The 26,200-nt window shown below is 47.0% G+C and overlaps 2 protein-coding genes and 1 long non-coding RNA gene across 10 annotated transcripts in view; 1 reads left to right on the top strand and 2 right to left on the bottom strand.

The window, feature by feature from the left end:
• Positions 1-150: 150 nt before the first annotated feature.
• LOC133268825 (uncharacterized) lies at positions 151-22,795 on the top strand. Its single transcript, XR_009743183.1, has 3 exons — positions 151-902; positions 18,189-18,390; positions 21,823-22,795. It is a non-coding gene; the product is annotated as an uncharacterized LOC133268825 (long non-coding RNA).
• Positions 5,253-17,265, bottom strand: SLC2A2 (solute carrier family 2 member 2). The gene is made up of 11 exons (XM_061452541.1): positions 17,109-17,265; positions 16,386-16,481; positions 15,593-15,861; positions 14,941-15,065; positions 14,047-14,162; positions 12,745-12,907; positions 11,721-11,908; positions 10,652-10,756; positions 8,756-8,857; positions 7,680-7,883; positions 5,253-7,477 (listed from the first exon to the last, which is right to left on the bottom strand). The coding sequence occupies exons 1-11, from the start codon at positions 17,139-17,141 to the stop codon at positions 7,286-7,288; spliced, it is 1,593 nt and encodes a 530-aa protein (XP_061308525.1). The 5' UTR covers positions 17,142-17,265; the 3' UTR covers positions 5,253-7,285.
• Positions 22,755-26,200, bottom strand: part of TNIK (TRAF2 and NCK interacting kinase) — a 162,562-nt gene continuing 159,116 nt past the window's right edge. For all 8 annotated transcript variants that reach the window (XM_061452549.1, XM_061452543.1, XM_061452544.1 and 5 more), the window contains one exon: positions 22,755-24,307. In XM_061452549.1, the coding sequence (XP_061308533.1) occupies positions 24,224-24,307 (84 nt within the window). In that variant the 3' untranslated portion in view covers positions 22,755-24,223. The remainder of the gene's footprint in view (positions 24,308-26,200) is intronic.

Here is a 26,200-nt window from a genome sequence, read left to right as displayed (position 1 = left end):
GAGAGCCGTTGGGCTCAGCGCGCCTTCTCTCCAGCCGCGCGGCGCCGGCGCCATTGCGCCGAGGCGAGCTCCGCCACGCACCGCCGGCGTGTGGCCGCTCTGAGCCGCTAGGCGGCGCTGTGCGCCTCCTATCACACACAGCTCCCGCCATCTTGTGTCCTGGGCGGCTCCGGCGGTCGGTTTCTGTGAAGGGTGGTCAGGCGGCTTCCGGGCGACAAAACTAGGTTTTAAACGCACTCGAAAAGAAATGTGTGTTTCCAGAGCCTGGCGGGATAAGGCTTCCTCGTGAGTTGTATTTAAGTGTCCACACACAGCGGGTTTGTGTGGCTGTTGTTTCCCCTCTCAGAATAATCAGGAGAGCTTTCTGCAAGTGCATAGCAGTCAGCCGTAGGGGTCTGAAACTGCTCAGAAGCTGTGGTGAAAGCCGGTTTCCATTAATGGATGTGAGACTCGAGTGACTCCATTCCTGACAGTTTATCCGCAGTGCTAACAGCACAGCCATCGTTAGCCTCTGACATCCACTCCGTGCTCTGCCTGAGGAGAGGTCTGTGGTGATGAACGCAGCCACAGAGCCAGACACGGATCCTGAGCAAAACGAGGCCAAACAATAACCAGTTTTATTAAAACCCTCCAAGTCAGATGCTTCAGTACTTCAGCTGTTAAACCGAATTCACCAGAAGACACTCCTGTGAAGCTGCTGGTGAATGGGCCCAGCCCTGAGGGGTGCCATAGAGAGCACCTATCAACTGCAGAGAAACAGAAAAACACCCAAATCCAGGGTGCGTGTGGCAGCACTGTCAGAGCTGGCCTCTGACATCAGCCGCACAGGCTGCAGTGTGCTGTCCTGGGGTGCCTGCTCTGAGATGCCTAACTTCTTGTCTGTGTTGTAATGGGATTGCTACGTAAGTTGCATACATTTTTAAATGGTTCGTCATGGGATCTTTTTATTTAATTCATTTTAACCTGTGTGATCTGTTTGCCTGTGGGCCTGCTCTGGGTTACACAAATGCCACTCTGAATTGAACAGCATGTACCCAAAGAGATAAGTTTGGCTTTCATTTACGTGGGGCCCCTTTATAATGCTCCAGCAGGTCGAGATGGTGGCTCTCTTCCGTTACCAGGGTTTTCAGTGTATGCTTCCCTCACCCAGCCTACTCTAGAGATGATACACTTCACTCTGGGGAACTGCCCGTTTTAATTCCATGTCAGCTGATAATCAGAGACTTTGGCATTAAGTGTTTTTACATGTGCAGTGTGTTTGTTTACCTACAAATAGATGAACTAATTACATTTGGCTGATTTTCCACAACAGATTTACTTTGGATTACTTGAGAGATCTTCTGGAGTAAATCAAGTCTTTTTACTGAAATGCAGCTGTAAATTCTATTTATTTTCAAGACACAAAACATATTCAAGACAGCTTTTATTCAAGATTCCATTAAAAAAAAAAGGAAATCAGCTCCATCAGTTATTGCTTGTAGGCATCGTTCCTTTGTCTGGATCAACATCTATTTTCTAAAGTGTGTTTCTTGACAGTACTAATGTGATTCTCTCACTTCTCTATACAACAGCAGCAGTTTGATTTAATCTCCCCTTAAACACGAGATTTAGGTTAGATAAAAGGAAGAAGCTCTTTACTGTGAGAGTGTTGAGGCATTGGCAGAGGTTGCCCAGAGAAGGTGTGACTGCCTCATCCCTGCCAGTGTACAAGGCCAGGTTGGATGGTGCTTTGAATAACCTGGTCTAGTGGAAGGTGTCCCTGTCCATGGCAGGGGGTTGGAACTGGATGAGCTTTAAGGTCCTTTTCAACCCTAACCATTCCATGATTTTATGATTTCAAAGTGTATTTATTTGTAAATACTGTGATACATCTTGGGGGGGGAGCAACAAGGAGGGCAGCCATGTCCTGCAACACCCAGGGGTGGTGGCCTGGGTGCATGGAGGACAGAGGAGGGTGACAGAGGAGAGCCGTGCTTGCTAGCTGAGAGGGGGTCACTTAGAGCGGCAGTGAGCAGTTTACTCAGTCTTCGTGGTGCCCTCAGCGCTGGGTGTGCACTGGGAAAGTAGAGGGAGGCTCATTCATCAGGATTTGGTTCAGGTCACAAGATTAGAAATAACTGGTCATGAGCAAAGCAGTGTAAACAACCCTGACCTAGCCTGAAAAGTGTCTCCGTTTCAGCTGCTCAGCTGTCTTACCTGGTGTCCCATTGATGTGTCCTGCCTGTTGGGGGTGAGGGTTCACTCTGGCTTCTGGCGCAGCCTCAAGCAGGAGAACATGAGAGAGGCTGGGGACTGATGATCCAGAGGACATCATCATGCTCAGCAGACCCTCTGAGCTCCTACATACAGTCTCTCTATATAGTATGAACTGCATTAAAGAGCCTCTGCAGTGACCTTGCCACAGGCACCCCATACTGCTCCAGGCACTGCTTTAATCCTGCCGCTCACCTTCTGCTTTCTGTGCAGTGCCAGTGACTCATTGTGCATTTGCTTCAGCGTTCAGAAAGGGATTCTGAGGTGCTGGATTGTTCCTACAATTATTAGGTGCTATGTGCCCTGGGACGATCTTTAGAGACTGCCAGAGCACTGCCTCTAGCTGCTTCGTGACCACTCTTACCTTTCTGTGCTCCACACAAGCATCCAGCCAGAGAAACATCGGATGAGGTGTGCACACACAGCCACAGTGCCTGAATTCCCCATGAAATTCACCCTGGGCACACACTGGAGATCAGAGGCAAGCAGTGGCAGTGCAGGGACACCAAGCTAGTGAGAACCACCTGTAACTCCCACTAAGAAGAGGGAAAAGATTTAGTAACTCCAGCTGTTCCCTCCTCCTGGGGCTGCAGCAGTGCTAATACAGGGATGTCCCACCTATGACCTGGAGGCCATGATGCTTTTCATAGCCACAAGAGCCACTCACTCTCATGAACAGAATAAATGGAGGCAAAGCCACAAGGCACTGCCCAAGCTTCAGGTCCGCAGTTATTTCTACAGCCTGTAAAATTTAACAACTGCAGATCTACAGCCAAATTTATTGCCACTCTGCTGGGGAGGAGATTCCTTCCCTCTCAGCACAGCTATATAGGCTGTGCCTCCAGATAAAATTTGCCAGTGTTGCTTCAGGATTTAATGAAACACTTGAGCACAGGCACAGTTACCTTAAATTAAGTCTCATGCTTACAGGTGCTGCTGGATCCAGACCTGATGCCCTGCTTTGTAATTCTTCAGCTCTCAGTGAAAAAAAAAAGGACATCAAGCACCTCAGAAAATGCATTGTACCTCAAACACTGGGTCCCTGCATATGTAGCACTGAGGTTAGCTTCATCCTCATCAGCTGTGTGACTGGGGAGGTGGAGGGGAGTGCTTCCCAGGGATGAAAAACAAGTTGAAGTGAGGCAGAAAATCTGTGATAAATTAGTGTGGAAAGTGTTAATGGGGCCAAATGTCCTCAGTTTATTGGATTAGGAAAGTCAAACTAATTTTAAGATTATGCCTAGAGAGTGGGAAGCTAGATATCATTAGCCATTTCTCTGACACGAAAGAAGAGTCTTAATGGCTGTCATGTCAGCACATTAGGAAAACACTGTCAAACCCCTTGCTGACAAGATGCTTTCTCAAGAGATTATTAATTATATTTCATTATTAGCTAACCACAGTATGAGGATATGTTTCACATGTTAACTAAAAAGCAACGGCCATTTAGCTAATAAGTATGACCTGGTCTTTTAAATTTTCTTAATGATTAGCAACTTGGTAAAACTGTAACACCAAGAGATAAAAATAATGATTCAACAAGCTGTGTTTCAAGAACAAGTTTTAACTGGAACTTGAATGTAGCAAGGACAGATAAAGTGTACAGTCGAAATTACCAGCCTGATGGGACAAGAAAAAAGTAAACGTTGGCAGGTTTCACCGACTTGTATGACCTCTTTTTGCATTGTCATGCATGGTAAAAGTGCACTTATGATAGTTCAGCCCAGCATATCAGCCTTGGTGAGGACAGGGATTGCTGTAGCCTTCAGCAGTGCTGAGCTCTGCACATCGTGTCCCAGGCTGCAGCCTGCCCCACTGCAACCACAAACAGAACTGATTTGAAACATGCTGGGGTGAGCAAAGCATCATCTCCAGGGGAATATACAAATAAATCAAATGATAATAGTTAAATGCATGAAGGTACATTGTCCAGTTGGGGCCCAAGAAGGTTGGAGAGGGTTGCCGGGGGAGGTCCCAGCCTGGAAGGAGACTTGCTTCTCTTCCACACAGCAGCTGCTGTAAGGAAGCACATCCTGAAACTCAGGGACCAGTTTTCCTTAAGGGCCTCTGAACACGCAGGCAGACCTTCTGGGAAGTTCAGGGCTATAGCTATGGGTAATGTTAATGTTGTGGGCTTTGTTAAACTAGTTTATGTGCTGTTCTACAGTAATTGGACCAGGCTTTCTGTTATCATTCACCTAGTAACACACAGGAAAACAAAGACTGGCTGCTCAGAGTGTTGTTAAGTGACCCCTCACTGCTGAGTTACTGACAGTGTCACTGGCTGGTGCCCCTCAGGCATTAGGACAAAGCTCAGCAGAAGTTTAGTGAAGTGGTTTTGGACAGCCTTTCTCATGTTAAAATACCCATGTGAGCACTGTGTGGCTGTAACTCAAGCCGTTCTCTTTGTATGGGCTGGCTGGCTCACAAGGACCTAGCAGGGGACATCTAGGAGTCCAGTGCCAGCACCTTCCCTGCCACCCTGCCTCTGCTGTCCCAGCCTTCCACTCCTGGAGGGAACCAGCCAGGCTCTGCCCACAGAGCAGGATCAAACCTGCCTCAGCCCCATCTCTTCCCAAATGCCTATCATGCCTAGAGAGGCTCCAGCACCAAGTTTTAAGTTGCACCAGTGCCCATGCAAGCAGAGGTGTCATTTATTGTGGTGTTATATAGGTGGACAGTGAAGACAGCTGGGGTTAGATGCTGGCACACCTCCAGTGAGTATTCATCCCAATGCAGAGCCAGCTTCCACCAGCTCCAGAGCTGCCTTCCAACTCCCCAGTCTCACCTCTGGACCATCCATTTCAAAGGCATTTAGCTGAGGGTTTGCACAGCAATTAACACCCATGGAGCAAATATATCCTGCTAGGAAAATGCCTCACATCTGGAGTTGGACATACGTCTGAGATATACAGAGAAGAAAAAAACCCAAACAATTCAAAAGCGCAAGCCAACATGTGTAGATGTTGTTCATTGTTGCAGGTGTAGACAACACTGGCGAAAGCAAGAACCCATCTCTTTTATTTTTTCCCTTCTTTTACATTCAGGCAACTCATTATAATATTTAACTAACTGCAGCAGACATCGTGGAGAGCTTCTGAGCCTGTCATCTCAGCTAGTCTCACTTGGGGAGACCTGTTTGCAGCACACAGACTGACAGTTTGACTCAGAGACTGCACCCCAGCTCTGCTGCTCTCTTCTATGCACCACAGCCTGGGCCCTAGTTCCTACATGCCCTGCATGCCCTGTGTCAGTCCCAGGTTCTCACTGCTATAGCACATGACAGCACTGACCCAGTTCTCCTCTGGTTAAATCCCAGCAGTTACTCCAGAAAAGCCTTTGGTGCAAACTTACTGCCAGGCCAGAGCCAGACAATACCCCAGTGGACCTTGTGGCTACACTGCTAGTTACTTGGAAGGGACCAAAATTTGCTCTGGTACCTTAATACCAAGAGAGTAAGGTCTACAGAGGAAAGAAGTTTGGACACATAGAAAGGAGCATGAACCTTCCCTAAAACCAAATCCGTAGCTGCAGCCTATGATCCAACTTGGCCTGACTATTCTCAGGCTTTTCATTCTGCTTGATCCTCTGTTACTTTATGGCCACTGTTTCACTGGTAGCTGTGATGAGCTCACAGTGACTGAGCAACGCTGGTGTTTGTCTCTAAATAAATAATGGGTTTCTATCCTGATAAAGTTGCTAGAAAGTAACCTGGTATCACAGCAAGGAGCATGCAAATCTTAAAAGTCAAGCAAACAGAGAGCAGGCTTTTACAGTGTTTCATACACATCCTGCCAAAAAGGAAGAAAAATCCTTCTAGCTTGATTTTGCCATATAAAGGTACCTCATACAGAAGCAAGACAATCACAAATAAGGCTATGGAAACAACACAACCTCCTGCTTGCACACTGTCTTGGCTGAAGCAAATACAGTCAGCAAAACCATAAGTGGGTGCAAAGTGGGGGTCAGAGCAGTGGGGCACCTTCCAGTTTATGCTGCAGTACCCATTTCCTCTTTGAGTCATCATTTATTCTTACAATATGGGCAGCCCAAGGCCTTGGCTGAAGCTGGAGCCTGCGGATCTAAGTGTTGTACAAAAGGAAGGGAAGGCAGATTCACAGGGTGGAGAAGGAGGAGCAGCAAGCGGAGGTGGCCTGGAGATGGTCACACCATGGGAGGGGTGGCAGCAGGACATGAGTCTCCTGACCTAGGGGAAAGGAGAGCCCAGGCTGTTGTGTAGTCAGTGATGTGCTGTCTTGTGCCGCAGCAAGGATAAAGGAGGCAAGAAATGATTCCTAGGAGGAAAGAGGAGGTAAATAGCCTGGCTAAAACAAAAGGAAAAAAAAAAAAAAAGCACATCAGCCCCAGCCAGAGTTTCTAAGATTTTCCTAAAAAGTCTTGTGACTTGATAAATTCTTATGAGATTGGACAACATTTCTATAATGCATGGATAGCGAAGCAAGCAAGATGCATCCCAACCAATTCACCTTCTTCCCCTGCACAGGCAGGAGTAAGGGGGAGTTTGCTTAGTCTGTTTTCCATAGCACCTGAGGCAGTCAGTGCTGTCGCTGTGCCACAACCTTCACCAGCTGTTGTTTTCTGAGTGCATCAGATCACTCAGAAGAAGGAAGCAGTAAGCGTGGGACAAAGAGGTGAAAACATGAGGCTGCAGCATCAGCTGAGCCCTCTTTCCTTCATTCCAGCTGAGTGATGACCCTGCTCAATGTAATGCTTTGCCAGCTAATAATATCATTGTCCCAGTGTGTCATGAAGGCACACATGTAACATAATCTTTGTGCCCTTTCCCTGGCTCTTTCTGCAGCCTAGTTGTACCGAGTGTTTCAGAGGAAAATGCCAGGTTGGCACCTGTGGCTTGGAGGTGTGAGCTGCAGCAGCCAGAAGGCATCCAATGGATGGGTCCTCTTGGTCTGCCAGCTCCAAAGTTTCTGTGAAATAAGACTTTTGCCCAGCGTTCTTTCTGCAGCACCTGAAGGAGGTCCATACTCGGTCCTTTCTGGGTGTGTGGCCATGTCTACGCCTCTTCGCTGCGTCGCAGGTCTTCCAACTCAGTCATCGTTTTGGCCATGAGCTTCTTGCGGCGGAACACAGCTGCAATCTCCTCAAAGGACTTTCCTTTCGTCTCTGGTACTTTGAAGTATGCAAATAGAAAGAAGACTAGAAGCAGAGCTGCGAAGATCACAAACACGTATGGTCCACAGAGATCCTGTAGCAGGTGAAGTGAGGAGACATCACCATCAGTACCACAGGGATGGCTTCCCCATCCTACCCTGACTGGCTGAGGTACCCAGCAGGGCTTGGGGGTAGAGATCTAGGAGACATATCCACATCCTGCTGGGCTATTTTGGGAGCCCAGCAGTGGGGTCGTGCTAGTCATTTATTTGTGTGGTTGTAGAGGGATTTCTTACCGCTATGTACTGGAAACACATTCCCACAATGAAGTTACAGGCCCAGTTGCAGAAGCCAGCGACGGCAATGGCAGCGGGGCGCGGGCCTTGGCTGAACAGTTCAGCCACGATAAACCAAGGGATGGGGCCAGGCCCAACTTCAAAGAAGATGACGAAGAGGAAGATCGCGACCATGCTGATGTAGCTCATCCAAGCAAACTGGCTCTGCAAGAGGGTGCGCTCAGTGTTAGTTCTAACATGACTTTCATTAATTATCACTAATTGCTTTAATTAGGCTTCTTTTTCAGAAATTTCTTTCTATTCAGACAAGTGGATACTGGACATGCATAATTAAAGCTCTAAACTCTTGTGTTGGGTACTGGCTGGCTGTGTGGTGCCAGCATTGCCTCTTGCAGAGGGATGTTGGAGCTCACAGCTGTCACCTCAGCTGTACCTTCAAGCCCTCCCCTTGCCTGCAGGATGGCTGTAAAGAGGCAAAATGGTGGTGTCTTCAATGACCAGGGTGATCTGTAGAGGAGGCCACCCCTTATTTGGTTTTACATCTTGACAGGTTTGGACTGACTTTGATTGCAGGCTGGCTCCATCCTCTGCCTGTTCTGCCCATATCTCACACCCTGACCACTCTCCTGGATGTAAGAAGGAATAATTTGTCCCTTTTTTAACTAAGACAAGATGCTGGTGTAGCATCCTTGCACCAAGCCAGGGAGATGCAAGTTGAGGGTTTAGGACACACACTGTTTGCACATGTCCTGGTTTTCTTAGCAGGCATGGGATTATGCTTTAGGAATTGTGCAGCTGCTGTGTAAGGAGCTGAGGTTGTCAGCTAGCTCAGGGAGGGGACAGGGAACATAGGTCCTTTCTAACAGAAAGGGGTGTCTCAGGGCCAAAAATGCAGTGTCCTCAGGCACTTCTGTAACCAGAGGTAGCTCTAGCTATGGCCACTTTGAATTGCCCCTTCTTAGGACGAAAGTTTTCTGAACTCCTATGAGATAAAAATGCAAAACATTCACTTTAAAGGGCAGTTTTTCTTCTCTTATTTGCAAATCGTGGATTAAAGAATGGAGAGAAATCCTTACCAGGAGCACAAGTCCAACTGTCATGGCCACAGCACTTAATAGCATGCCCATCAAACCAGCCAGGAACAGGGACCGCCTGCCTGCCTTCTCCACCAAAAAGACCTGTAGAAACAAGTGCAGCAGCTCATACTTAGGAGGTTCAATGAGGTCCTTTAGCAATAAGCAACCTCTTACTACCAACACATTGTATCCTGCTCTTTTAGCTCTCGTGGTAGAGATTTACATGCTGGTTTCCAAGTGTCAGAAACTCTGTGGTGGCTGTTAGGGAGCCAGAGTGAGCTGCCACCCTGCCAAGGGCAAGGTGTAACCACATAGACTCAGAACTTAAGCATTTACAAGATCCTTTTTTTCTTTTTTTTGGTCCACTTTGCAGGAAGAATAAACTTCCCAGGTCTGTGTTAGTTTGAAAGCAGGATAATTCGAGTCACATCATGGGCCATTCATCTTGCCTCCACTAGGACAGGGATAGTCCTGTAGCAGCTGGAGTCAGGATTTATTCTTCAGTTTCTCCCAGACTCCTTTTGCTTCCCTAGCAGCCACAGGGTTTAGCTTGCTCATTTTCAACTCCTCTGGTGGAACCCAAATTCTGACAGCTAAGTCTGTACCAATCACTTCACCCAGTGAGGAGGTACAGGTAACTCCAGAGGGACAGTACATCTGGCCTGCCCTAAGATACCATGTACTAGCCTCTGAGGCTGTCTGCTCCTTCCCCTTTCTTTAAAGAACACCTTTGGCCATCAGCAAAACCTTTCCTGGCAATTACAGCAAGTGATTTATGCTTCCAAGAGACAATCCCTTTTGCCAGAGGCTGTTCATCTTGCTAATTTGTGAAGTTGCAGAGGGCAAGACATTGCGCTTCCTTCTCCCTTGCCAAGGTCCACCCCCGCTCTTAGTGTTTCTGCCTTTTGATCGGGGTCTGTCATTAATTTACAAATGTAGGTAATTTTTAAGTGCTCATGGCCAAAAGCAGCAAACAGCTGCAAGTACCACAGCCCTGGGGTGGAGATTAAAGTGCAGGAGATACTCTGAGATAGAGAAAGATCTCTTCCATCTGCCCACTTCCGTGCCTCATTTCACAATAATGTTTTCTCCTCTGTATAGGACCTGTGATGGACTTCCTCTAAAGCAGTTTCACCCCAAGACCTCCTATCTCATACATGCTGGACTAAGATCTCTTAAAGCTGTATATTTCTACCTTGCAGCTAGTCCTGCTTCATGGTGGGTTCCCTAAGTCTCTCTAGTGATGTGAGGGAAATGGGCTTGGCATTTCCTGATCTTATGTTAATGCCCACATTACAAAAATAATTGCCTGCTGATAGGAATTGTGTTAATACTCTCAGGAGAGAGACAAACAAAGGGGAAGGCTGTGAAAACAGAACCATCCTTTTATTGCTGCAGAACACTGCATAGATACAATGAGGATAGGTGTTAGATTACTTTTATTACTGTGGAATAGCCTTTGGATATCACTCATGCAGGTGCTATGTACATATAGAAAACAATTTGAAAGATAACATGTAAGAGGGAGATTGGGAGCTGCTGGCTTCCCCATCGCAATGCCAATCCCCTGCCTGCTCCCTGAGGGGAATAGCACCTGCAGAGTTTCTGTCTCAAAGGCAACTTCTATTGTGAGGGGAATGCTGAGCTACCAGAGCTTCCCTGAGCATGGTGATGCAGTTTTCACACACTGTGAAAAGCAGTGCTGTTTGATGGCAATGGGCTGTACTTTAAGACTTGATTTTTCAATCAAGGCTTGCCAGGGAATGATTTTCCTGAAAGGTGAGCAGGGTCAGTCCTGCAAGACTGCAAATCCTAGCTCCAGGATAAAATCATATTTCAAAACCACACTGTAGCCTACATGTTTTTGCAGTGTCGGGGGTAAAAATATTTACTTACAGAGATAACAGTGAAGACTGTGTTCACAACTCCAACACCGATGGTTGCATAAACTGGTTGGTCAACTCCAGCTCTCTCGAAAATGTTTGTAGAGTAGTAAAAGATCTATCAAAATAATTAGGATGAAGGATTAGGCAACAGGGCTGGTGGAACTTTTTGTTCTTGTGAGGGAAGTGTCTCACTTGCTTGGCTGAGATGTGAAGTAATTTAATTATGAATAGATTTTTCAACTTTTAATGGGTTGTTATAATAACTAAGCTGAAACTTTCAAAGAAGCCTGAGGGAGTTAAAAATCCTGTTGAAATTCTCCTCCTGAGCTACTGCATTTGCGTATTTAAAACTGTTTCCTTCCGTATAGTTTAATCTTGAAAGCCAGATCACCAGCACTGAGCACTGGAGACAAATACCTTAATATGATCAAGTTTTACATTAATTTTAAATAGCCTCACTACATTGGAATGACTCAAATCTCTCCCTTCTGTCTGAGAATAAGGAGGTGAATAACCTCTGGCAGGAGGTAAACAGGTGGCTGACCCTGTGATTGGTGGATGAAGCTGTGCATGGCCTCAAGGCAGGGCAGGTGGGTTTTGAAAGCGGGTAGAACAGAAGCCTCAACCTTTGTAAAGTTGCCACCAGACTTTCAAAGGTTTGAGAAAGTTTTGAAAAGGAGGCTTCGTGCTCCTAGGTGTAAAATGGTGATTTTTGATGATGCAAACACTAGCTAAAAATAGCTAGGAGATAGTGATTCTGTGGTTCCTGGGGTGAGCAGGTAGTTATTAAAGAGAGCAAACTCTTGAACTCAGGTGAAGGATCACAGGAGAGCTCAGCACGGATGCACCAAGCCAGTTGGTTTTGTGCTGAATGCCCTTGCACTCTTCTCCCCTCCTACCCTGCTGCAGCAAGGCTTGGCAGTGAGATCCACCTTCAGCACTGATGGTGGTGGCCAAGGAGCCTACTGCACTCACAGGAAAGCCTTCTCTTCACCCTGACATGGCTTGGATGGAGCCAGTGCTGTCTTTTTATGCTCAGTGTGGATTTCTTTAAAGACAGACATTTTTGGGAGACTCACTGCATTGATTCCTGAGAACTGCTGAGCTATTTGCACCATCAGCGCCACGATGACAGCCTGCTTGTACTTTGAAGAGGTGAAAAGCTGTCTTATTGAGACTTTCTTTTCACTAGCAGCTTCTTGTTTTTCCTTTTCCATCTCAGCAGTCTCTTTCATCGGGTCACAGTTTCCTCTGAGTCTTCTCAAATCTTAAGAAGAAAAAGATGGACATTTTATTTTCAGTGGTAGATAAGAATTAGAGTAAGGACAAGAATCTCTCTAACCAAAACTCAGGGTAATCCAGCCAGATGCACAGTAGTGTCGTCTTGCCCTGAGGACTCTTATGGCACATCAAGGGCCAGCAGCACATTAGTTCTGAGACACTGCGGTCAAGCCTTGTCCCTCAGCAATGCTTATTAGTCCCATTCAAACATATCTCAATAGGTTTTGGTTCAGAGCTAATCTATAGTTCAGCAGCTCAGAGCATGAGCAAGCAACTCTGCATCCAAGAATGCAGTTATGCTCTGTTTTACCCTGTCCTGGGCTCTCACCTCAGTTTCAGCTGTGTCCTACCACTGACAGCTTTTAATCCTTGTAGACATGGCTGAAAGCAGCTAAGGAGGGCCACACTGGAAGATGCATAAGCAGGTTCAGCTGTGGATTTACTGCGTAGCTGCAAATAGCACCACGGACAGAGAGATCAGCTGTCCGCTAGAAGCTGTCATTCTTATTTTTACATGTGGTAGAAATCCCTTCAAACTGAATGGGTTTTTTGGGGTGGCATCTGCTCTCTTGCCATCATCCATCTCTCTGATGGAAAGGTGTAACGTGCTAAGGCTCACACCACCCACAGTGATGAAGAAGCAAGCATGCATTAGGCAGTGGCTATTTGCAGGTGTCCGAAATCCCTCCTGCAAATGTGCTGTGTGGGACACAGCAGCTATAACTAGTTACATGTGTGAGCCCTCAGCTGTGCTTTTCCTTCTATGTTTAATGCTATATACAGTATAAAAACAACTTTAGACAAGCCCAGAATGTGTCTTACTTCTTTTAGCTTCCTCCACCTTCCCCAGTTTGATGTAAAGGTAACGGGGACTCTCAGGGCACAGTAAGAGCAAGAAGAACTGCAGGAGAGCAGCCACACCAGACAGACTGAGGAGCAGGGGCCACAACTCATCATTGCCCAGGAGAAAGTCTAGTCCAAGGACCTGGAATGATTGAGGCATGTTTGAATAGCTTATTTTGCACCCTAGAAAATGAAAGTGATTGACCACTATGGCATTTGGAAGTGACAACCTGGAAGAAGACTAGAAGCAAATACAATTCTCAGTCCTAACAGTTTGATTTCTTTCGTTACGATACACACTTACAAGGAGGGAATGAACAGATGGCATAAAATGTCATGAGCGAGACTTTGGCTTACAGGTGCTGTGGGACACCCTGCAGTGACTCAGTCCTCCTTGGGACATGCCACCAGCAGGAGACCTGTGGCTGGACAGAACCACTGTGTAAACAGCTCAGCAAATACAAGCATGCTGGTGAAATGTTTTCTCCTCAGACCTTGCTATCTTGGGGGTTTTAGGGTATGAGGTTTTATGGGCATATGTGTCCTAAGCAACTCCACAAAGGGGCAGGGCATGGGCAGAGGTCCATGCAGCATGGGGTACCCCAGATACCTGGGTGGTGACCAGCACACTCTGAGCATTGGGGCTGCAACTGACTTGAGCTTTGCTTTAGTGTGTGATTATTGACCATTGAAAAAGGTGATCCAGGTAGTTTGTGTGCCCTTGTAACTTTTTTCCTTCTGTAATTTGAAAAGCATTGTATTCCCCAGGTAGTGGAGCTGCGGGACCTACCTTGTGATTTTTTTTTTAACACATGGTCTGTCCATGGTCTTTGGCTAAATCACATTAGATGAACTTTGAGGTTAAGTTTTTCTGGATGTGTTGGTTTGTGGTACATTTATGTGCCCATCTGTCACATAGCTGGGACTCCTGCCATGGTGGACAATGCTGAGGGGAACATTGGGCTCCCTAATTCTCTGATGAAGTAATTTTTGATTACCTGAATATTAGAGATCTTGGTTCAGGATCCAGCCTGACCCTGATGAGATTCTTACAAAAACTTCCTAGAGGAAGGGAGAAACTGTTTGCAGAAGTACTTTTTATTTCATGAGAAGTTATCTTTGTTAAGGCAGCTCTCACTCAAGGTAGGAGTTTAACCTCACAGATTGCTTTGCACTGTTTTCCAGTTTGGGGTGGATTGGTGAGTGACATCCCTGTGTATCACTGGGGTATCCCTAATCTCTTAAAATACCATCTCTGGACTTGTGCACTTTCCTGCTTACCTGGCTGATGAGGATACCCGTGACGATAGCAAGCTGGTGCAGCGTCCCCAGCGCTCCTCGGAGGGCCGTGGGAGAGACCTCGCTGACGTACATGGGCACAAGTCCAGAGGAGAGCCCTGCACCAAGCACACGCAGGTATCACCTCTTCTAGACTGCAAGTCAGCAACCAGCAGAAACTGCTTCCCAAGCAGGAAGGGAAGATGGAGCCTGTGTGCTGCCTCCCACATCCCACCAAGCCCCCTGTGCCTGGATGGGAACCACCTGCCTCTTGCAAAGGTGCTTGGATATCCCTGGATTCAGAGCCCCAAGCCGAGAAGCCTTTACACTTGAACATACACATATGAGCATGGAGCAGAGATCATCCACTGGGCAGTTATCACAGAGCAAAGAGCTTTCTGAAAACTTGCCTTGAAACTTCAGAGTATTGTATTTGCATATTAGTAACAGTAATGATAAGCTGATGTTTCTAAGCTAATTCTGATGTAATTCCATGTTATTTGCCTACTATCTTATCCTCTGTATGTACAGTGCTCCTGTACTATCTGCTAGATAGTACTGTTGTCTAGGGAACCCATTAAACAGCATGGTTAATATCGTACTGTTACAACAGCCACCAGCAAGACCAAGGTATACAGAGGAGGGACTTGCTGCTTTCTGGGATGTAAAATAAACCAATTTCATGATAAAGCCAACTCAGATACTTCTGGGAAAGATCCTGGATTGAGAAGTAAGGACATAGGAAAAAGAGGGAAACTCCTTTGTGAAAACGCTGTGAAACCCTTTCTGAATAAAGAAAAAAGATTAAAAGATATAGGAAACTCTTAACTGCAGCCTGGGAGCACCCAGCACCCTACCAGGGGGCTGGTCTGCAGTACTTGACCTTCCTGGACTTACCGCAGTACAGCCCTGTGACAGCTCTCCCGGTGATGATGAGTAAGTGAGACGGCCCAAATTTCGCCAGCCCCATGAGGAGGTTCCCAGCAATGGAGAGGACATTCACCACCAGCATGGCTTTCACCCTGCAAGGCAGCACCAGCACAGCTCCTTCTGGCACCTCTCAGCCAAATCAGGCATCATGGCATACAATCAGAGCTATGAAGTGGCTTAATCAGCACAACATGGTTAAAAATAATGGTTGTAGGCCTGAAAAATACCAGGCAGAGGTGCAGTCAAAGTAGCTAAAAGTATATTATACATCCTGTGCCAACACCAGTCAGAGGCTTTCCTCTCCCTTTTGCCATGGAATAAAAGGGAGGAAGAATTGGGAAGTTAATCAAGGCTGCTCAGCAGCTGCTTGTCTGAATTGCTAAAGGTTGCAACCAAATGTTTTATTTATAAGTGAGGATTTCTGTAAACCAGACCTCTGTGATGGCTGGAGCAGTATTTTAGAGGTTTGGGTTTTGGTGTGTGTGTGTTTATAATTAAATTGGGGAAAGAACATAAATGGTATTTCTATGGGGATGAGGAAGAAATGTTTCTAGGGGAAAAGTCAAACAAAAAGGATTTGGCTGAGGCAGAGGAGTCACAGCACACAATGTGCTCTCACCTCCCCAGCCGGTCACCGATCCACCCCACGGTGAACGAGGAGATCATACCGCCAATGGCAAACATGGAGACGGAGAGGGACCAGTACATGGTGAGGATGTGTGAGGAGGTGGTGAGGTCCTCGCTGGTGTCAGCCACGGGTGTGATTGTGCCCGTGGTGCCAGCCCAGGGCTGTGTGCTAGGGACAATGCCATCCTCCGCAGAGGCATTGGCAGCATGTCTTTCGAGGGGAGCAATGCCCAGCATACGGCTGTAGTGGGCTTCTATCACCTGTGGTGGGCAAAGAAGAAAACGCCATCAGCTCAAATCTGTAACCACCCCAGCCCCTGTTTTGTTTATTTTGCTGCCCTAGAAAAAGCTTTTCATAACAGGCTCTGGAGGGTTGAAATCTTGGGGTCCCCCACAGCTCCCCATCACTCAGACCCCCAGTGGGGAGCGACCACAACGGCAGAAATGGAGTATCCCCCTCCTCCCACACCACTCCCCGGGGACGGGGAGTGTCCGGATTCAGCACCTGTGGAGAGGTGCAGTCCCTTGGTCTGGGCACAGAGACCGCGTTGCAGTGCGGATAGCAGCCTGACAGGCAGAGCCCTGCTCCTTTTGCTGAGGGGTGGCAGCAGGGGTCCTCACTGTTTTCCCGTCCGTTGCCTTATCACGGGGGCTTTGTACTGCGGGAGATAGTGCCTGGGGAAGGGACAGAGCTCTCCCTGAGGGCTTCTACACATGACAGACCAGCCCTGGCTGCCCTGAAGCCCTCATCCCTTGCCTATGCACAGCTTAGGGGCTCATCTTACCTTCTGGGGGGCGTTAATGACACCCAGGCTGTAGCCGTACTGGAAGAAGCCCAACACCGCGGTGAAGACAGAGAGAACTAGTGTTCCTGTGAGGTGCTGGGGAAGGGAGCAGAGAACAGCCTCATCCCACTGTCCCAGCCCTGCCCAAACTTGGGGGGGCTGCCCCCGTTCTGTCCCGAGGGATGCTGCTGCCCAGCTGGCTGGGACAGCGGCATCCAGGCACTTTGGCTGGCTCCAAAGGAGAAGGGAAAGTCCCTGGAAGTGGGCAGTATCAGGTCGCTAGGACAGAGCAGAGTTGCCCCAGAAAGAGCAATTTGTGCCGAGGCGGTGTCTGCTGTGCTGCCAGTGTTCACGCCAGTGCTCACAGTGAGCAGGAGCTCTGCCCAGTACAGCAGCACAGGAGCAACAGGAATGTGCCCTGCCCCGTCTCCAGAACCACCCCTGAAGCAGATCAGTGAGTGAAAAATGACCAAAAATGGTGGTTTTCGGCAGTGCTGTGCCAAGTATTATTTCCTTCCATCACAGAGACAACAGAGCTCTTAAAAACAAATAATAACCCCTTGACCCCTCTACCCCTGTGCTCAGTATACAGACATCAAAGAGCAATTAATTAGGGGAGGGGATTTTGTAATTGGTTTTGATCTTGGCAAGCACTGAATACCATTGCTCAGTGCTGGGTCCTGAAGAAATTCTAGCACGAAAATATCACCAAGTCCTGGTTACCTTCTCTGCTTGGAGTTTGCTTTTCTCGTCCATCCCGCAGCTCCTCTGCTGTCCTCCTGAGAGTGGTCACTGGCCTGGGCTGCCAAGCAATGTGAGAGCTTGGGCAGGGAAGGAGGGACAGCAGGACTGGGATGAAGGCAGTAGAAGTGGCTGGTGCTCTGTGAGATGGGACTATATAAGCTCTGGAGTTAATGAGAAACCCAAGCCTTCCATGCGTTATTTGGCTACTGGTTGACTCAGAGCAGCAGCTACCAATCCCAGTTTTGGGGACAAATGGAACAATGGGAGACCTGCGAAGAGTGATAGAGTGGACCTGGGAAATTCAGATGATCCAGCTGAAAGGTTGGTTTGGAGCTGCCCTTCAGCTGACTTGGGAACTTATTTTGAGGTGTTCAACACTTTTCATGGCTTCTGTGCCTGATCTATATGCTACGTTACAAACCTCTTTCTGAATTAACAAGAAGAAACCTTTCCAGCATATGTAGCAAAGAAGCTAGAAAATGACTAAGATCATTTTATTTAGATAGCACTTAGCACTGTTTTAAAATATGTTTGTGTGTGTATGTAACATACACAGCCAAACATACATAAACACAGATGTATACAGGTCTCTCCATACCTGCATACACACAGCCCCTTCAACACAGAGCTGTAATGCATCCTGAGCATTGAGAAGAGACAGTTCTATGTGGATTTAGAGATATCACATAGCAAAGTTATCCAGAATATTACAATAGCATTTCATGGTTTTGTTAAAAAGCCCTAAAAGATACAAGTGCTAAGCCTTTCAGCACCACCAGCCAAATGCTGCGCTGTGAAATACTGCTGATGCTAGCAAATACTACTGATGCTGCCAAACATCGCAGCCCTTTGGCTTGCGTTACTCGGTAGTCATGAACTTTGCACATCTGCAAAAGCTGGTCTGAGCTGGTCTCACTCTGGCTCAGGCTTTGCTGTCCTTGATGTCATAGATGAGAAGAGCTGCAGGAGGAGGGGGCATGGTGACATCCGTAGGAGACATGCCAAAGTCTGAATCATGCGAGAAGGTGATTAATGCTGATTAATGCCATTGCCTTCCAGATAAACTCCTGATGGGTCTGGCTGCCAAGCTACACAAGCTACAGACTCATTGGATGATGCTGTCAGTCAGCCAGACTTCACATGGGCACAAATTGTACTTTCTACAGAGGAAGCGGAAGAGAAAAAAAACAAAAAGAAGATGAGCGCAAGACCACTAATCTTTGCACTGGTCTCTGCCAGTTAAAGTTTTACATTACTGGAGGTAAGTTCATTGCATTAATGGAGGCATCAATTCCAGGCGCAGCACTTGCATTCCAGCTGAGGTTTTTGAAGTCTTCCTCACTATTTGTCCTTCCAGCTGAGATCTTTGCCCATTGTGTTTGTTTGCTTGCTGTGTCTGGATACCCAGGCATTTACAAGCACAGTTTCTTTGCACTGTGGTTAAATGCCTCCATGCTGGGGGCTGGCAGGATTAGACAATTAACAGGCTCCTCAAGTTTGAACTGGGAAACAAGAAAGGGTCCTGATTTGATATCCCAGACTGAAAGTCTTGGGTATTGTGAAACTCCTGGCCAGAACTGATGTCCCCCTCTGAGATCCCCATCCTGTCAAGGGTTCCTGGCCAAGGGAGAATGATGCTTTACCCCCTACTCTTCCCGTCCTACTGAAGGCAGTTTGAGGGGTTAAAGGCCATCAACATATGGATGGGAGAAAGCTGGGGGGGGGGGGGGGGGGGGGGGGGGCAATGTCCGTGGCTTGTAGTTTCTCATGTCCTCTCTGCTGCTGCTTACAGAGCACAACCCTTAATTTGGCTTCCTGGGGAGGGGGTGCAGAGCAGCTGAGGCAGCAGTGGGGAGGCATGGCTGACCATCACTCACCTCCCCAGGAGTGGCCTGGTGACTTCAATGGGGCAGGAAGCCCCATGGCCTCCCTTGGCCAGGGTGGCAAGAGCATGTGTGCTCCATGTGGCTGCAGGGGACCCTCAGCACCCAATTTACAGCAGTCCAGACACACTTAGGTGCTGGTGGGAGCTGCCTGAGTCCCAGCTGCAGCAGCCCTGCAAGGGCTCAGCAGGCTGTGCCAGCTGAGCTGCTTAGCTTGTCACCAGAATCCTGTCAGTGCTGGGAAAAAATGATATACAAACCAGCAGGAGGCCTTGGAGTGATGGAAAGGAAAAAGGAAAAAGAAAATAGAAATTAAAAAAAAGGTAAAAAGGAAAAAAGGAGAAAAATGAAAAAAGAAAAAAAGGGAAAGAAAAGAAGCGAAAAGAGAAAAAAAAGGAAATAAAGGAAAAAATGGGAAAAAGTAAAAAATTAAAAAAGGAAAAAAGGAAGAAAAAGAAAAAAGGGGAAAAAGAAAACGAAAAAATAAAAAAGGGAAAAAAAGGAAGAAAATGAAAAAGAAAAAATAAAAATGGGAAAAAGGAAGAAAAGGGAAAAGGAAAAAAGAAAAGAAGGGAAAAAAAGATAAAAAGAAGAAGAGTGTTTGAAGGTGTTAGGAGCATTTGGTCAGCTCAGACACTGCCTTGCACAAGAGACTATTCCCTTGTACACACGGGACTTTCCTCGCCAGGGCAAATGGAGCAGCCCAGCTGGATAGATTGATCACACAGTTATTCTGGTAATGTGGCGTGATGCAGAGGTGAAACATGCCACTGGCAAACATGGGTCTCTATGCAAGTGGCTGAGCACACAGAGACAGGCTGAGAGAGATGGGGTTGCTCAGCCTGGAGAAGAGAAGGCTCTGGGGATAAAGCAGCTTCCAGTGCCTAAAGGGGCTACAAGAAAGCTGGAGAGTTTTTTTTTACAAGGGACAGGACAAGGAGGAAGGGCTTTAAAACTGACAGGAGATTTAGGTTAGATATAAGGAAGAAGTTCTTCCCTGTGAGGGTGATGAGGCCCTGACAGAGGTTGCCCATAGAAGTTTGTGGCTGCCCTGTCCCTGGCAGTGTTCAAGGCCAGGTTGGATGTGGCTTGGAGCAACCTGCTCTAGTGGAACATGGAACTGGATGAGATTTAAGGTCCCTTCCAACCCAAACCATTCTGTGATTCTGTGATGATGAAATGCCATGCTTATTGCATACTATATGTTGTGTCTGCTATAATTGGTGGTGTTGCTAAATCTAATGCTATGTGATAAAAGCAACATGTTAAAATGTTATAGTTGGGCTTTGCTTCTGAACAACAGAACATGCTGTCACATCAGTGGAAGGAATTTGAAGATTCCAGAAGCACAGTGAGGCTTTCTCAGTGGCCAATGTAATTTGCACACCCCTTTTACTGCCTCTGGGTCAGTAAAGAGGAAAAGGAAAAAAGAAAACAAACAGAAACCAAAACTAAAAGGAAAAGCCAGACCATAAGGCTGTGGCCTTGCAAGAGCAAGCTCGTGGCACATCAGAGGCTGGCATGAAAAGAACACGATAGATGTTTTCCTCTCTATGTGCATAGTAGCCAGAGCAGGCAGCAGTGCTGGGGCCACCTGCAGGGCTTCAGGCTGACAAAACACATTCAAGAGCGAGAATTTTGTGCATTTACAGCACTGTTGTAAAGATACCGGTGTGTCGGCCTTGTACCCTTCTGGCAAAAGCTAGTGGCTCTAAACCAGGGGTTTAATGGGCCCCCTCCCATCCCCAGCTCTGGGTGGTGCAGCATCTCCCAGAAAGGAAAAATTGGGAAGCAAACCCAGCAAACCTCTTCTGCAGTAGGTGGTGACAGCCAGGACAGGATGTGGCAGCTCTGCACATGTACACAGGGCAGTAAACAGATGTCACAGGGAAGCAGTGTTTGTGATGCCTTGAACTACATCCTTATTGCTAAGAATATCTCTGCTGGGTCTCCTTAGAAGAGCTGTGTCTCAGGCAGGTGGCTTATCATCCTGGGCCCTGGCATGGTATGGTCTGGACACGCAGCACACACGTTCAGGAACAGCAGGTCAGCCCCCACTGCTGCTCATGGCCAGCATAAACGATGATCATGTTAGCCCCAATTACACAGCAGCAACGTGTGAATTGCTGCATGAGCAGCAACAGACCTGCGTGGGCTCATGTTGAGACAAGGAATTGTAGCACAACAGCTTCAACCATTTCCAGCAACCAGCCCAACTCTGGGGCCAGGGCCAGTCACCTTTCTGCCCCAAAATACACAGTATGATCATCCCCCAAACCATCTCGCAACAAGAGAAATGCCATTCGATAATCACTGGGACAAGTTGGCAAATCCCAGGAGTAGCTGCTACAGCCTTACCTCTGCGCATCCTTTACTTTGGGAATGGTACCCAGCATCTCCCCAGTGTCTGCAGTGTGCTGGAGGTAACCAGCAACCGCGCACAGCCCCGCACCAGCTCTCAGGGCTTTTCTTTCATTTACCACAGAGGGTATGACTCACCCCTGCAGTTCATGCAGTACTTGACAGCAACTCTGTAAATAACTGAATCTGCAACAGGCTCAAGTGACTCCTGCATGCACAGAAGTCTCTTTTTCCTCCTGCAGTGCTGCTCCACTAAACAAGTAAGTTTCCTTTCCCAGTTGAAAACTCCCAGAAGCAGGGTTTTACAAGGAGCCCAATGTTTTATTTCTTTAAACACTAAGCCTAAGTAGTTTCTGATAGCACTGATCACCCACAAGCATATTTTACTTACAACAAAAGACAAACAAATTAAAGCACATCTTTGTAATAGTCCTGGGTTGAATTTGTAGAAGAACACAAGTTTCCAGGTGGTGATGGTTCATCGAGACATCCCTTGGCCACTGCTCGCTGCCAGGCAGCATCACTGGGGACATACTTGTACACCCGCACTCATCCTGCCCAAAACCACTGCTTTACCAAGACCTCCAGGCAAAGGGAATTGTTACTCGGAGCCTTGAAAAGCCATTAGACCTCCATCACCTGCTGAACACCCCAGGTTTTATTTACCAAAACAGAAAAGGCATGGCTGAATGTTTAAGTTTTGTGTTTTGTTGTGGTTGGCACCAGAAATGTGTTTGCTCTGTGATACGCTCAGATACACACTCCACAGACAAGCCTCCTTTAATACTAGTTTTTGTTATTTTTGTTTCAAGTGATGCTAAGATTTTAAAAAATCACAAACTACCTTATGTGTAAACACAACGATCCCCTTCTGTTTGTCATTGTACCCAAAACTCTACGATAAAAGAATCACCTTCCAAAGCTGTGTATTTGTCACTTCAAGAGGGACAAAACACCCAAAACCAGTCACCAGTTTGCAACATAATTTTATATGCTTTTATATGCTAACCACAGTAGAAACATAAAGAGCTGTTGGCAATCAGTGTCTGTGATGGGGCTCAGATGGGGTCTTAAGTGGTTTGAGTGTTGTGGTCTCATGGCCGTCCCTGTGCTTTGCTGGGCACTTATCTGGGCGCTAGGCAGGTTGCGCTTGGCACAGTGGGAGGTTGCTTGGTGGGTGAAGAAGGCACCCAAAGGTCCTTCCTGCCTGTGCTCCTCTGAACACTGCATCCCACCATAAGTCCCATTGCAGCGATCCCTGCCGGCACCAAACTGTGATGCCCTGCCCATGGGATGCTTTGGGCGAGGGTGGCCCATCCCATACCCGCCACCCCACATCATCTCTTACCCTTGATAAAGATTCGAGTGTGACCAAGTCCTGTTGATTTAATCATTTTTTAATAAAGCCATCGTTACTGAGTACACCAAGATTGCCAGTTAAGCTCTCTATATGTCGCTGGAGGTAACAGCGCTGTGATCGACAGCGGAACGGAAAAAAAGATAAAAGAAACCAAACCAAAAAACAAACCCCAACCGAAACGAGGTAGGTTAAAACCAGCAACACAGACCTTGTTATGCGACACCCCAACACCACAGGCGGCCATGCTTGCAGCTACTGAGAAAGAAAACCCCAGATACGCACCGAAAATGGAAATCAACTGAGCAGAGTTTATAAGGACACGATTCAACCTGAACTAAACACACACACACACACGGTTCGGCACAGATGTTGTCTTTCACTGTATGTTGGGTAATTCCTAGGGAGCGGAGGGGGTGGAAAACGAGTAGATTCAGACCCTCGTCCGAAGAAACCACACATATATATATATTTTTAAGCTCTTTACAAGCCCAATCCAGCAACACGGGGGACAGGCAGCTCGTGGTGTGGTCCCCATCCCCACACTGGCTGCCTCTGCACACCAGCACCCGGCTCTGGGATCAGGAGGGGACAAGCGCCCACAGCTCTCACCAGCTGCGGCATCAGGGTCCAGCGCCCGCAGCAACCTGGGAGCTGTCTGTGGCTGCAAATCCCAACTGGGGGGCAAGCGCGGGGCTCCTCCAACCGCTCCACTTGTCCTCTCCTCCGATCCCCCCATCCTGGCACCTGCGGCTGAGCCCCAGGGCAGATGGGCACCGCTGGAGCAACAACAAATGGCACCTCTGTCCCTATCAAGACACACCATTATGTGAATATCCATATAGAAATATGGATTGACAAACTTGACAAAAATGGTAGCTGATTTTTATTAGTCTAAGGCTAGTAGTTTAGCCATTTAAAATCCATTTCCCAAAACAGGGGAAAAAAACCTATTATTTTTTCTTGTCTTTAAAAATCCATTAAGCCGTTGCTGCCAAAAGCAACATGTAAATGTTGGTGAAGGCAAAAGATTTCTAAAATTACCCAGCTATATGGTTATGGCCTTCATCACAAAGATAAAAGGTACATTTATTGTGCTGTCTCTCACCAGATTTAATTGGTAACTTTACAACATACTATATATTTGATGCTAGCAGGCAGACAGAATTAAAAACAGACTTTTGGACACTGTTTCTTTCCCCGTTCTTACAAAGTAGGGGATAAAGAAAAAGTAAAATAAAAAAAATTGAAATAAAATAAGGGAGAACTCATAACCCACTATAACACAGCGTAATCAGGAGACCTTGGGGGGTCCAAGCGCGAAAGTCCATCCCTGCCAGCAGCCCTTGCCCCAGGGCTGATGGCGCTGGGCGAGCGTGGGGAGCGATGTTCCTTGGCGCCCTCCGCATCTGCCTCTACAGTGTTAGTCCACGTGTTTAATGTCCTTTAAATTAGAAATAATGCCATGGCGGTGACTGCCAAGTGCTCCTCTGTTACCAGTTCATCATGGAGTTTCTGTTGAGGGTCATGAAAAACACTTGGCTGCTTCCTCCAGATCGCACTGATGCAAAAAATACCTGTTTGGAAGCACAAAAACCCCCTTATTAGTGGTTTTTATCTGTTAATTGTCTTGATGAGCAAAGAAAGCAGGAGCTGCCCCACACCCTGTGGTGTCCTCTGCCTAAACTTCCCTCCCTGCTCTCCAGCTGACAGCGAAAATTGTATGTGGACCCACTGCCAGGTTCTTGTTTCTCCACAGAGCTCAGGAACTGGAGCTAACCCATGCCAGACTCAGATCAAATCAAACCACTTATTAGTAAACACAGTAATAAAAACACTGAGTTTATCACATTTTACACAGCACCATTTATTATGCAATATTAAGAAGGCTGCTGTTAGTGGTTTGTAGCTTGCTAAATATTAACCATTTGGGTAAACATCTGCATCGGTGTGAAATGGTTTTCTTCAGAAAAGTCAGTCCTGGTATTTCAGCTGTTCCTGAAAGTAAAGCTTGGGAAAACTACTTTCCTTCAATACGCTCAAACCACAGACTAGACTCTGTATGAAGAATACAGGTTTTGGTGCTTCTGTTAGGATTCACCTAACATTTGACCCTAATGGAAGACTTAAAAAATAAAAGTTATAACTTGCAAATATTGCAAGGGACTATCTGAAGCCTCTGTCCTTTTTAAAACCAAAAATTACTCAATCTTCGCATGACTTTCATAGTATCACAGAGTGGTTTGGGTTGGAGGAGACCTTAAAGCTCATCCAGTTCCAACCCCCTGCCATGGGCAGGGACACCTTCCACTACACCAGGTTGCTCAAAGCCCTGTCAAACCTGGCCTTGAACACTGCCAGGGATGGGGCAGCCACAGCTTCTCTGGGCAGCCTGTGCCGGTGTCTCACCACCCTCACAGGGAAGTACGACTTCCTAGTATCTTGTCTACATCTCCCCTCTGTCAGTTTAAAGCCATCCCCCCTTGTACTGTCATTACAGGCCCTTGTAAAAAGTCCCTCTCCAGATTTCTTGTAGGCCCCCTGGTTTTAGTAATTCAGACCCACCAGCGATCAGCTGGTCCCAGTATTTTAGAAAGATTGAGGTGGGCTTTTTTCCTCAGTTTTCTTAGAAAAAGGACCAAAAAAAAAAAAAAAAAATCAACAGGAGCAAACGAGAAAAATAACTCTTCCAAAAAAACCCAGCAGTATAAAGCCTGCAGAGCCAAGTACTCCAAAATCAGGAAAAAAGCAAATTAGGGATATTTCAGCAACTAAAATTCATCTTCTTGAGGCAGCTTCCTGTGGTAAACTCAATTGCAAAGTTAGGATCTATTTTTCCTGCAGAGCTCCAGTCTAACTCCATGCAAGGGGTAGGGCAATGTTCAACTAATGAGCAATGAGTGCAATAACTCAACGTGGTCTCAAACCTTCTTTATTGCACAATATTAAACCCTGCTCTGGGGACAGAGCAATCACCTTCCTCGCATGTTTTGTGACTGTGCTCATTACAAAGGAAGTCTGCTGCATGGTCCTATTTCATCTTGGTGAAACCTCGTGAGACGAGCAATTATCAAGAGCAGAAACAGACCTTGGCATTCAACCATTTTTTCCATGCAAACATTCCTTTCCTTTGGCAATTTCTCATTCCCTCATTCCCTGCACCCTTTGCGCATCAGCAATATCCATGACAGGGGTCATGTACATGACAGCTGCATTCCCCATGCAACCTTGGTTACTCTCCAGGGCAGAATTTCTCAGTGCTGTACACAGAAAAAGTGGGGCTCCATGGAGAAAACAGTTTCTAAGATGCATCAAAATGCATCTAAAAATGCATCAAAATGTTTCTGCACAAGAGCTCAAATCAGGGTCACTCACACATCCTTACTGCCACCATTTCTCAACTTCTGCAGGGTTTACTCGGCAGCCTCAATAGTTAATGTTCAGATGCAAGACTTGGGAGAGTCAAGCCA

The sequence above is a fragment of the Pezoporus flaviventris genome, unplaced genomic scaffold (assembly GCF_033815535.1).
Source record: "Pezoporus flaviventris isolate CSIRO_AGI_PZ_B2104156 unplaced genomic scaffold, CSIRO_AGI_Pfla_v1 ptg000013l, whole genome shotgun sequence".
Lineage (NCBI taxonomy): Eukaryota > Metazoa > Chordata > Aves > Psittaciformes > Psittacidae > Pezoporus > Pezoporus flaviventris.
Note: the sequence above shows the minus strand (reverse complement) of the source record. Positions and strands in the feature narration are given on the sequence as shown.

Bases quoted from the DNA above. Each gene is read 5' to 3' on its own strand.
- SLC2A2 (XM_061452541.1), bottom strand. From the start codon at position 17,141: ATGGACGAGAAAAGCAAACTCCAAGCAGAGAAG. The intron at 14,163-14,940 runs GTAAGTCCAGGA...TGCTTGGTGCAG, and splicing joins TGTCACAGGGCTGTACTGCG to GGCTCTCCTCTGGACTTGTG. The intron at 7,884-8,755 runs GTAAGGATTTCT...ACCCTCTTGCAG, and splicing joins CAGTTGGACTTGTGCTCCTG to AGCCAGTTTGCTTGGATGAG.